Source organism: Schistocerca nitens, chromosome 11 (genome assembly GCF_023898315.1).
Source record: "Schistocerca nitens isolate TAMUIC-IGC-003100 chromosome 11, iqSchNite1.1, whole genome shotgun sequence".
NCBI classification, from domain to species: domain Eukaryota; kingdom Metazoa; phylum Arthropoda; class Insecta; order Orthoptera; family Acrididae; genus Schistocerca; species Schistocerca nitens.
Window position 1 is genome coordinate 25,857,073 of NC_064624.1, and position 12,606 is coordinate 25,869,678.

Consider the following 12,606-nt stretch of genomic DNA (forward strand, 5'->3'; position numbering starts at 1 on the left):
AAAAAAAACCTGTGTAACAAAAACATTCCACTATGAAATGTAGTATTCATGAACTATGGAATAAGTATTAATTTAATGTAATGTAATGAGCAGCTCAGTCAAAAGGTAAACGGCAATCCCATTTAGAATATGGTCGCAGCTGTGGTGCCTCTTTCATAGTCTCACAGGATGTAATATGGCATGGTTAGTGTAAAGTTCTATATAGCATGTACAAAGCACAATCTCTCTGTTGGTAGCCTACAGCTGAAGGAGCAAATGTTCCCGAGTTAGTTGCATATGGTGTTCTAATGCTACAATCTTGAGAATAAATTATACCTATTAGTGCAAGTGTGCTGTGTAACACCACTGTTGACTGTGGATGAATCTGGTGCAAGATCCCCTGTTATTTACTGCCTCACTACACACACTAAGCTTGGCCTATGCAGGTTTTTCTTAGATCAGATACAAAAGTTTACTAGAAACACAAGACGACAGTTAGTCTCGTCAACAAAGCTTTTATTAATACAGTTTGGTGATTGTGACAGCTACTACAATGCCAGGAGAATGTAGTTATGGGTTATACTGACCACAGGTTGTGTGCCTCGCATGCTGGCCAGAAGTGGAGACAGAGGACATGCGCAAAACATAAATGGCAATTCAGTGCTGAAGAGTACTGTGTACACTGTGCTGAAAACCTTGCATTTACAAGCACAAAAAGAAAAATTCTCAGAGCTATTGGATGGTTTCCTTACTTGTCTTTTGCATATACATGGTCTCAGCTACTGTTTCCACTCACCAAGAGGTCGTGTATAATGGCCTCAATTTCTGCACAGGATGGTGTTGCAAATGAATGTTCCTTCTTTTCACATGTCTTCCTTACTGATTGGAACTGTCTCTGAATCCTGCATGTCTCATTTGGTGGAGCTGAAGTTACTGGAAAATGCGGACCAACAAGTTCTTTTTGCAATGCAATGCCTGCCCTCATTTCTTTAATTAATTTATCAAATGATGCAAGGAGAGAGCCAACAGTTTCGCTGTTAGCACTTCTTGCTAATTGTTGCACAATAGTCAGCCTGTCTTCCAAAGCAGCTCGGTAGTCAACAGTGCTGCCAGCAGCTGAAGTCTGCTGAGCAATTATTTGTGTTAACTCCTGCACAGATGACTCTCTGCAGAACCTGTCTTGCGTAGGGAGCTTTACAGTTCCTTTGCTGATTTTCACTGCATGAATGTGTTCACAGAGGTTACCCTTGATCAAATTGTCTGTGCAAGAACACACATAACTGTGTACACAGATCTGAAATGAAATGAAAACTAATACATTATACGCACATGTGGATTAATATCTCTTAAATTGGCACAAATGGTTGTTACACCTAGGAATTTAACTGTTGAAAATAAGTGTACATACCTTGCACTCAGGACAGGACAATGGGCAAGGGGTTAGGTTCCTTATTGATACCACAACCTCTTCTGTGACTTTTACTTATTTCAGCACTGCGTGTAGTTCTCTGAGTCCCCTTACAAAGCCTTATTAATCTTTGAAAAAGTGAGTCCCTCGTTCTGTGCAACAGGGCTTGGATACATTTATCTACTCTGTTATTTATTTTCTTCAGTAAGTATGAGTATTTAAGAGTTTTATGGTTTGCTTCTAAGAACATATTTGTATTAAGGCCAAGTCCAATTCTGTAGCTGTATGCCCACATATGTGCATTCCATGAATATCTATCTTTAAAGTACTTGCCAAACTCCTCAGTTCCTTCCTCCTCTGCACTCCAAGTAAGAAAGCCATCAGCAGCTCTGAGAATTTCTCTCTATATGTCTGTAAGTGCAAAGTTTTCAGAGCTTTGTATACAGTACTCTTCAGCATTGCATTCCCATTTACTTTTGCACATATATTCCGTCTCCATGCCCGATCAACATGCCAGGTACATAACAACCTATGTTCACTATGGCCCATAACTACACTCCAGGCACTGCAGTAGCTGTCACAGTCATCAGACATGAATACCTATAAAAATAAAAATTAAACACACATGTTAATGCTATAGTTATTTTCAGCAAGCAGTGGATCAAACATTCTCTAATGAAACTGTCTTCTTACCTTTGTTTTGATGTTTCCAATACATTTTTTAATCTGCTCAAAGAAAACTCGCATGGACCTTGTGTCAGTATGTGTACTGAGGCAATAAGAAACTGGACATCCAGCACCAAATTCATCCACGGTCAACAGTGTGTTCAGATAAAATTTATACCTATTAGTGCCATGTGTGCTGTCTATCAAAACTTTTTTTGCCATTTTCTGCTGATACTCAGTCATAAGGGCTATCATAAAGTCACTTTCTGATAATTTGTTTCCATTATCCTCAGTGCCTTGGGCTTTGTAATAAATCACCGGGGAATCTTTCCCTAGGCACTCTTGTTGTCTCACCCAAAGATCAACAGTAGTTGCATCATCTTGGTGTGCACTACTATCGTCCAGCTTGTATTCTTTCCTAATATTTCTAATATCTTGTTTGCTTAAAAGATGAACTCTTCTGAAGAGTCCAACTTGAATGCTCTCTCTCACTTTCTTCAAAATTGTAGTATCAGGAACACCTTGTGCAATTAATTCAGCAACCATTGCCCTGTCAGCTGTGGTCAGATGTAGGCTACCCACAGAGAGACTGTGTCCTGTAGAACTTGACATTAACCATGTTAGATGACACATTTTCGACTACCAAACAGGCAGGGCAGGTGTCACCAATTTTGATTGAAGGTTCCCTTAACCTTCCGCCTGAAGCTGTTTTGTCAGCATATCCAGAACGGTGGCAAACAAAATAATCACATTTCTGTTTTCCCCTTGGTCTTATGAAGGAAACCTTCTCTTCAGCTTCCATCTGTTCCTTCCACAGAAAGAACTCTGAAAATAAAATTACAATGCATAAGAAACACAAACTTAAGTACAGCATTTGTGTGTTATTCTGAGGAAATAATTTAGTTGAAATACACAAGATAACACTGAATAAGGTCAAAACATATTAGCAGCTCTCCAATAATTATTATAAGCAAGGTGCCTGAGAAATAATGGTAATGGAGACAGTCTCTCCTACTCATGTGTCATAGAATCTGAAAATGGTTGAGGTATGTACATACAATCAATGTAAGAATGCTTTATACCAACATTCCAAACTAAGCCTAGGGCTACACTACAGATCAGCCTGCCACCACCACTAAGATTTAGAAACATGTAGCATGCTGAGGCAAATCCAGATTAACACCTTAATAAGTCCGACAGTTTACAGTTGTTTAAGTTATACACTGAAGATATATGCCAATCATTGATTACCCTATGATACTTTCTTACCTATATTTACATAAATGATACCCAACATGAACACTAATAATTACTAAATCATATCATTAACTCACTGGAAAGTACTGCATATACAAACAATGTACATCATCAGTTATCTGGCAAATAGAAATAATAAACTATGCTTTTGTTTCCTCACCTTCCACAGAATTAAATGTCATTTCTTTGCACTCCATTCTCTGTTGGTGAACACACTCCAAATGGTGTGGTGTATCAGTTCTTGCCTCCGAGGGCATCTAAATGTATTGCACTCGGTACATGCCATCTAAAAAAAAACACAGGTTTTTGCTTAATATCTCAATAGCGTACTGCAACGGGAAAAGAATGTGTACGCACAATTAATGCACTTATTCATCCATCATGTTTCATACTGCCAATTATGAAGGAGAATCTTCAGGGATGTGGAATAACACAGTGAAGCCGCGGTGAGAAACTAGGGCCTGCATTACTTAAATATCTAAAATAAGTTATTTGTGCTTCATGAAACTACTTTAGAAATTTAGAGGAAAGACCGCACCCCCGATATCACACTGGTGATATCTCCATATTTCCGCCAATATAGCACGCTTGACTATGAACCAGCCATCTGCTTGCAATTGTGTTACATTAAGATTCACGCAGCATTCATTCATATGGTGACAGAGAGGTAACCAACTTGCCTCCTACCTTTCCAGACGCGAAATTGAGTCTCTTCATGTGTTTGTTTACGTCTGTTACCAACTTGTCGCAAATATTGCATATTTCTTTCCTAGGATGTACATAAATATTCTTGTGATGCTTCACCCTCATATGTCGGTACAAGCTTTTTCTTGTATTAAAATTTGTTCCACACACGTCACACAAGCCTGCCACACCACGAGTCCGTTCAACATTGTCCATAGTGTAACATGCGACGATGAATTAAGAAAAGCACACACACACACACACACACACACACACACACACACACACACACAATGAAGAAAAGAGCATTCAAAAACGCAAGTGAAGAAGGCAGAGGGGCCATCATCTAAGAAAATTTAGTTCAACAGAACTTTGGGATGGTGTGAGGAATCAAGCTGAAAGTTTTTCAGTGGCTCAGGCTTACTACTTTCACTGTGAAAAAAAAAAATCCAAAGATTGTCACTTAATATCACACTCGTGTAATCCCTGTACAAATCTGATCATACAGACCGTATTTACAGGAAGAAAGTTTCAGAGGATTATAGTCTGTGTTTACATCATCCCAAGAAAGATCAGTGACATCTATACATGGCCTGGGGTCAATATAGATGCATTTACACCTAATTATAATGCTCAGCTTTTAGAAAAAGACAGGGCTCGAGAGGAGAAGGTACAAGAGATGGAGTGGACCCAAACCTTATATGAAAGAATTGTAAGCTGCAACTTCTGTTTCCAGCAAGTTTTGTTGACAACAACTGTTCCCATGAACAATACTTTGTATTATAAGCAACGACTGATTTTTTTAAATTTTACAGACAATGCCATAAAGTCAAAATAAGAAGACTGTTTCATGTTCTCTGAAATACAGGGAAAACGAGGAAGATGTGAGATAGCAAGTTGTTTCTATGGATGCTGAAGTCTCTACCAACAATGGTACATCTCATTTTAGCAATTGTTGTGCAGGGCAGAATCGAAACAAATTTGTTGCTGCAACAAGCTCGTCCGCTATTCAGGAAATATCTAACAATATCCAACCTGGAAAATCTGATCTAGAATTCATTGATTTAAAATTCATGTTTATTCGTCACAGTGAAATGGAATGTATCTCATTGCCTTTGGCAGTCACTACAGAATTGTAAAAAAGCTGGTAAAAGTGAACTGGACTACTGACTGGAATATTGTTGCTGAATATGCGACAAGAAGGGAGTGACTAACCTTATATTGTTCATCAAACAAGCCGTGAGAAGATTATCAGTTGGCTGTATCATCTGATTCGTTACGTTGCTGTTACGAAAGAAGATTTGAACAGGAAACCATTCAGATTACTAAGGCCGAGTGAAGTGGTGCAGTAGTTAGCGCACTGGACTCGTAATTGGAAGAATGATGGTTCAAACCAGTATCTGACCACAGAGATTTAGGTTTCACGTGACTTCCCTAAATGGCTCCAAGCAAAAGCCAGGATCTTTTATTTGAAATGGCACAGCCGATTTCCTTCCCCATCCTTAACACAGTCCGAGCTTGTGCACTGTCTCTAATGACCTTGATGTCGATGTGGCGTTAAATACGATTTTCCTTCCTTCTTCGAATGGGAATGTCATAAAACAGCGTCCGTTTGTTATGTGATTTAATGAAAACCTTGACGAAGTGTTTAGAGCTCGTAACTCTAACCAGAAAACAAGAAAAATCAACAAGATTCACTGTCAAGCACCCTGTAGATTCGCGTGCTCCCTGTAGCAAAGGAAAATTACAATCATGTGATGTCCCTGTTCAGATCAGTGTTCCCATACAGTATAGTGAAGATCTAAAATTCTAAGAAATTTTCAAACGGATTCCTTCAATAACAGCTGTTTTATGTTATATAGTTGTTGTACCAAAATAGCGATACGTATTTACCAAAGGGATTGAATATCCTATGGAATTTAATTTTCGCACTTTATCTTTGCAGTTCGTCGGTACTGCTTCTCTCACAGCCCACGGCACAGTGCTTTATCTTGCTGCAAGATATTTGGATTTGCTCGTTCGTGCATGCAATCAGCTGCACTCTCGTGGTTTTGCGGAAATTTGTGTGTGACATTCTCCAGGTAATTTACAAGCGTTTATAAACTGCAAACAAGAATAAGTGAAAAAGAAATTGTTTCCGAAGTAAATTCACACGGTACTTCATTTCTATTACCATAATAGTTCAGTGTGATGAGTGTAATAGTTCGCTGATATCTGTTGCAGACGCTGTGGTAGCTATGTTTGATGCTGCTGTCTTCTTCTTTTTTTATTTTATTCTGTATTTAATTGTGATCACATCACCTATAGTATGCTTGGTGAGGGTGTGTGAATGTTGTAATTTTTTCAGGTTATGTTCATAACAATCAAACACCTGAGTTACTAGTGCTTGCTGTTTTGGTCTGCCCGGTAAAATCGTTACGTGTATCTTCATAAAAGAATCGTCTGAGATTGTGACGTGTTGTCAGGAGCAGTTTGTCTATGCAATGATTGCCATGCATTTCGTGACGGACGAGGAAAGGCGGACAGTGAAGTTCGAACAATCACTATGTTAGTACAGTTATGTTGACTTAATTAGCTGTAATAACGTTTGTGATAATTTGCTGTGATCTGATGTAGTCATAAAGCGGCTCCAGATTTTAGGGCTAACGTAAGCATTTTTTCAGATGACCACAGTTACTTCCTCATTTGATGGTTTGAGTATGTTCGCATGAAAGGAAATGCTGTAATTCTGTAGCATTTTGTTAGTTTACACTGTGCTTTGATTATTCGTACGTGAGTCATTACATGTCAAATGAACACACCTATTTTACCTCACCCTCTTAGATTTTGCTGAAGTTGATATACTTATAGTGGGCACTGAGACTAAGAAAAGTACCAAATTTCAATTTTTTATCTCAAACCATTCCTGAAATATGGCTATGTAAACTTTTCAAAAACCAGCCAAAAATGTGTGAACGGACTTTAAAATTTTCCTAGGAGCTGCCCTAATTGAGCTAGAGAACTGGGAAAGGTGTCATTTTGCATGCTCTTTCCAGGGATATACAACAAAACATAGCTTCTAATTAATAACCTTTTTCAAGATACTAATTAATCACTGGAAAGAGCATGAAAAATGCTGCAAAATGACACCTTCCCCAGTTCTCTAGCTCAATTAGGGCAGCTCCTAGGGCAATTTAAAAAAAGTCCATTCACACATTTTTGGCCAGTTTTTGAAAAGTTTACATGACCGTATTTCAGGAATGGTTTGAGATAAAAAATTGAAATTTGATATTTTTCTTAGTTTCAGCACCCACTATAAGTATACCAACTTTCAGCAAAATCTAAGACGGCGAGGTAAAATTTTTATTTAAAGTGTGTTGATTTGACATGGAATGACTCGTCGGTAGTATTCGTCTAATCATGTGTAAATACTAGTGTGTGGGTTTTAATGGAGTTCTGTGTAAGAATTCTGTAACCATGTTTAAGAACTGGCGAAATAAGAGGTACAAATGAACTTAACTGTAATTTGTCTAACATAAAGCATTACATGTCTCCAGAACTTAGGTCATTCGTCATATTTACAGGTAGAAGGAAGTCATTTCAGTAGATCAGTTTTGTAAGAAAAAATTAACCCATGTTTAATCTTGATAGTAATAAAAAATGAGGAATTCCACATTGCAGTGTGCAATCTACGGTGCAGGTATGTGGTTTTCTTTAATAGCATGTAAAGATTCCAAAATAATGGTGCTTACTGTAAATTGAGTATACATCCGTGAATGAATACAGAGGAAGAATGTTTCAAGGAAATACCTATGTTGAAAATGCATATTCAATGATAAGCAAACAATCTGTACGTCTGGATTTTCATCATCCCCCTATCAGACTGTTATTAAGTAACACAATGAACGAAGTGTAGAATGAAATATTTGGAGTTATTCAGTAATTTCACTGCAGTCTATTGACTGCTTTGATTGTTAGTAATACTGAAGTTAGTGCATGCACAAAAAAAATACACATCTTCCATAATTGTCACTTCAGGGCAGCATCCATAAGCCAGTGTTACAAAGAAGCAGTAGCAACTGTAAATATTCTGGTTCCAGTGCATGTTATTGTATGATTGTTCTCACTCTTCATGACATGAGAAATGTGAGTTTATATCACTGAACACTCTTTTCCTCAGCCACTTTGAATCTGTTTCCTGGGTGAAAATACTGCCTTTGAGCTATACCTCATGGTAACAATGGAAACTGAGTACAGCAGATGTTATGTGATTGCTTTTCTTTTTCAGACTGTAGAACTGAAGCGATGGACCAGGAGCCAACTATGTGGATTAAAAAAGAGGAAACAGATGAAGTACAAACTGAGTTATGCTTCATGGTAAGTGGCTTACTTGTATTTCTTAAGTGTTTCATTAATTTCTGTGTGCAGTATGGTGCGTGAATACATACAATTGATGTCATACTGCTGGAAACATGAGTAATTCTGTTTACTAAAAAACTGATAAACTTTCAGTCTTAAATATAGCATTTTGCACAGTACATTGAAATAAGCCTTGTATTAAACCTCACATAGAACTGAGGAGGAGTTTTGATTTAATATTCAGTAAACATTGAAAACTTTTTTAATGCACAACCCAATTATATTGACAAAGGTGTTGCCATAGGGTGGGTATATTCTGCTCTGATATCCTTCTTTTAAATGACAACTTAAGAATAACTATGACTGTACTGAGTGTTAGCAGTGCCATTAACTTTATAAATGGTGTGGGTGAAGTTAATGCATTATTGTAGTGTAGGGTTGGGGTTATTTGGGGGAGGAGACCAAACAGTGAGGTTATCGGATTAGGGAAGGAAATTGGCTGTGCCCTTTCAAAGGAACCATTGTGGCATTTGCGTGGAATGATTTAGAGGAGTCACAGAAAACCTAATTCAGGATGGCCGGACACAGGATTGAACCGTCGTCCTTCCGAATGAGAGTCCAGTGTGCTAACCACTGCGCCACCTGGCTTAGTTTTTATTATTTGGTCATTCCATGACAGTTCAACCAATTTGAGAAAATGTTCCAACTGATAGTCTCAGATTGGGCTGAAATTTAGCACACCATTGCTACCAAGTGTGGAATACTCGTACAAAATTTTAAATTCGCCTGCCAATTAGTTCCAGAATTATGGCTTGTGAAAGAAGGTGGCATGACCCGGAAATTGCAACCCGCGTCTGGCAATCTATCTTCAGACCCAGCTTCAGGTCTTAATAACTTTGGAACTATTCTCCACAGCCCAGTGAAATTTTTACAACCCAGTAACATCCACTTAGAGAACACACTCTATGAATCAAAACACCAACAACATATTTCTGAGGGAAAATAAAAAATTCTAAAATGTGATTAAAAAAATGTAGTACTTTAAAAGGTACATATTGTAGGTGCCCTCTACGCCAAATATAATTCTCTTAAAAAGGGTATAAATTTTTTTGTGGTAAGCTTAATGTGGCCTGAACATGCACAGAACTCATCTTGCCCATATCAGTCATACAAACAGTGTTACATGCCCACGAAAATACAAAAATTTGAAAAATTACCTGAAAAACATGGATTTTTTTAAGTGTGGTAGCACAAAAGGGACAAGTGATATCCAAGCCAAATTTCAAACACTGCATAAGTAGACCATAATATAGTATGTGGCAGAATTTCAACTTGTTATAGCAAGGCATTTGTGTACAATAGAAGTTGAGAGAGATGTATTTGGTTATGTTTCTGTTAACATGATTTAGCGAGTAATAGTGATGATGCAGACAGCTTGTTTCAGATAAAGCTGCAGCAATTGTTGGGAACCATTAGGCAACAAAGTTAAACAGTGGTAGTTTTCAGGCACAGAATGAGTCATTGTTAGGCAGGAACAACAAAGGAAACATGCAACAATTACTGATTACTCATATTTTTAAGATTCTAGTTCAGACTGGTCAGTACTGTTGTGGAAAGTCAGTATGGAGGCAGAAGAGTGTACTAATGGTGCTTTTGTTAAAACAAGTTGCGGTATTGTTAGAGCACAAGCATCTGAATGTCATAAAACAACATATCGAACAAAATGTGGCATTCACTTTGTACTGTATGATCTGGATGAGTAGGACCAAGATTTGTTGCTATGGAGATCCAGGATACACCCTGTGGGCACAAGAAGTGCAGTTCCAGGAAACTTTTGTGTTTGTTAACATAATATGAAAGTGTTTCTGGATTAGTATTCTTTCCTACAAAGAAGTTGTGATCCATTTTGTCTTCTTAAGAAGACAGTGAAGTGTAGCCTCAGAGAAATTGATATAAAATCAGTATTGAAAGTGAATCAGTGCATGGGACTTAACATGAAACCAGAACAAAAGTTATGTTCCAGGTGTGTTACACTGCTAAAAAATGAAGAATATACTGATAATTTACATGACAGTGACAGAGTATCAGCCACCTACAACCACAGCGGATGAGCAATTAAATACTTCAGTGACTGCTCTTGGTTTGTCTCTGATGAAGACACACAAAGTTTGGAAAAGACAGGTAGAAGAAAACTACAAAAAACTCAAATGGAATTAAAACACAAAATAGCTGACACACTAATGGTGGAAGAGGAAGAACTATCTGCACCAAACAGAAATCATGCCATAAGTTCTCTGATTTGGACAAAATTGTGCATGATTTGAAAGAAAAATGTGCCATATCCACACGCCAGAAAAAAGTAGCTGTTCTTACCCTTGCACCTTCCAGCTGGTCTATTGACTACACTGCAAAGGAATTCATTTCTACAGATATGGTAAAGCAAGCTAGGAAAATAAAAGCAACCCAAGGAGTGCTTCCACAGCTTCAGCAGGCTCAGGGTAAGCAGTTGAGTTCAGAAATAAAGGTTCTAGTGTCGGAGTTTTATGACTATAGCCAAATAATGCCTGGGAAAAAAAAAAAAAAACACTATGTAACAGCGAAAATGGGAAATGTATGTGTACAGATGCAAAAAAGACTGTTGCTGTGCAACATATCAGAACTATGTGTAGAATTCAAGGAAAAGTATCCCAATACTGAAGTAGGTTTATCATCTTCTTTCAGTTTTCGGCCAAAATGGATTGAGCTTGTAAGTGCAAGGGGCACACACAATGTTTTTGTATGTGATACCCACCAAAATGCTAAGCTGATCTTCAGTCAGGAACCGCGTGACCGCTACGGTCGCAGGTTCGAAACCTGCCTCGGGCATGGATGTGTATGATGTCCTTAGGTTAGTTAGGTTTAAGTAGTTCTAAGTTCTAGGGGACTGATGACCACAGAAGTTAAGTCCCATAGTGCTCAGAGCCATTTGAACCATTTTTTTGCTAAGCTGATGTTTGCTGCTATAAAGGATTCTGGTCTGGATTTCAAAGGTGCAATGAAGCTGCTAGTGTGTGACATCAGTTCCTACCAGTGCATGATAGACAGGTGAGAAAACTGTCCTGGTAAGGCAAATCTTGCAGAACACATTAATAACAAACTGTATGGTGAACTCCTTATGGATGACGATGAACTTGTTTCTTATAAACGATGGACACACATTGATCACACGTCTTGAAACGTAGCAAAGTACAGTGGAAGATTTTGTTGAAATGTGTTGTCAAAAAATGGACAAACTGACCCCACACAGCTTCACAGCAACAGCACAATCGGCTTATCTCCAGTTTTGTAAGGATAATTTGAAACAAGATGAAATTATAGTAATACTAGACTTTTCTGAAAATTATGCATTTATAGTTCCAGATGCCATCCAAGGATATCATTGGGACAACAGCCAAGCAACTCTCCAGCCATTTGCAATTTACTGTACAGGTGAATCAGGTGATGTGTCTGCCATGAACCTGTGTGTTTTTAGTGACTGTTTAATTCATGATGCCATTGCAGTTCATGCCCACATTCCACTGTCATGGCATATGTGAAAAACAAGCTGCCTCACATACATTTTGTGAAATACTTCAAAGGTGGGACAGCAAGTCAGTACAAAAATTGTAAAAATCTCAAAAATGTATGCATGCATTACCATGATTTTCAGATTCATGCAGAATGGATTTTTTTTTTTTGCAACAAGTCATGGTAAAAATATATGTGATGGTATTGGTGCTACCATTAAGCACATGGCATCACGAGCTAGTCTTGAGCACCCTACAGAAGGTCACATTCTAACACCTCTTCAGTTATTTACCTGGGTACAGAAAAATATCTCTAGCATACAGTCATTCTATATTACAAAAGATGAGGTGAAATCAGTCAGAGTTGCTAAAAAGCAGACTAGAACATGTTAAAACTGTTGCAGGCACGAGGAGCCATCATCACTTCTCTCCAGCGGACTCTGACAATGTGCAGACGAGCATACTGTCCAGTTATAACTATAGGTTCATGCACAACATGTCTTCACAGTGTGTCTGACTCAGGATTCAGAAGCAAAAGCAGTAACATACAACCAGGTCGCTATTTTGTTGCTGTTTATGATGACAAATGGTGCTTAGGATGTGTTGCAGCACTGTGAAGCAGAAGGTGATGTATTTGTGAACTTCATAGGACCAGCAAGATCATTTCATTGGCCACGTTTGGCAGACAGGTGTTGGATTCCTTTTGAACATATTCTTATGACAGTTCCA

The 12,606-nt window shown here is 38.2% G+C and overlaps 1 protein-coding gene across 2 annotated transcripts in view; it reads left to right on the forward strand.

Moving 5' to 3' along the window:
* Positions 1 to 5,945: 5,945 nt before the first annotated feature.
* Positions 5,946 to 12,606, forward strand: part of LOC126213405 (zinc finger protein 431-like) — a 185,830-nt gene continuing 179,169 nt past the window's right edge. Inside the window, exons 1-2 of one of the 2 annotated variants that reach the window (XM_049941130.1) lie at positions 5,946 to 6,075; positions 8,262 to 8,350. In XM_049941130.1, coding sequence (XP_049797087.1) covers positions 8,279 to 8,350 — 72 coding nt within the window. In that variant the 5' untranslated portion in view covers positions 5,946 to 6,075; positions 8,262 to 8,278. Of the gene's footprint in view, positions 6,076 to 7,575; positions 7,674 to 8,261; positions 8,351 to 12,606 lie in introns of those variants that run through there. The other variant, XM_049941129.1, reaches the window with a different exon arrangement.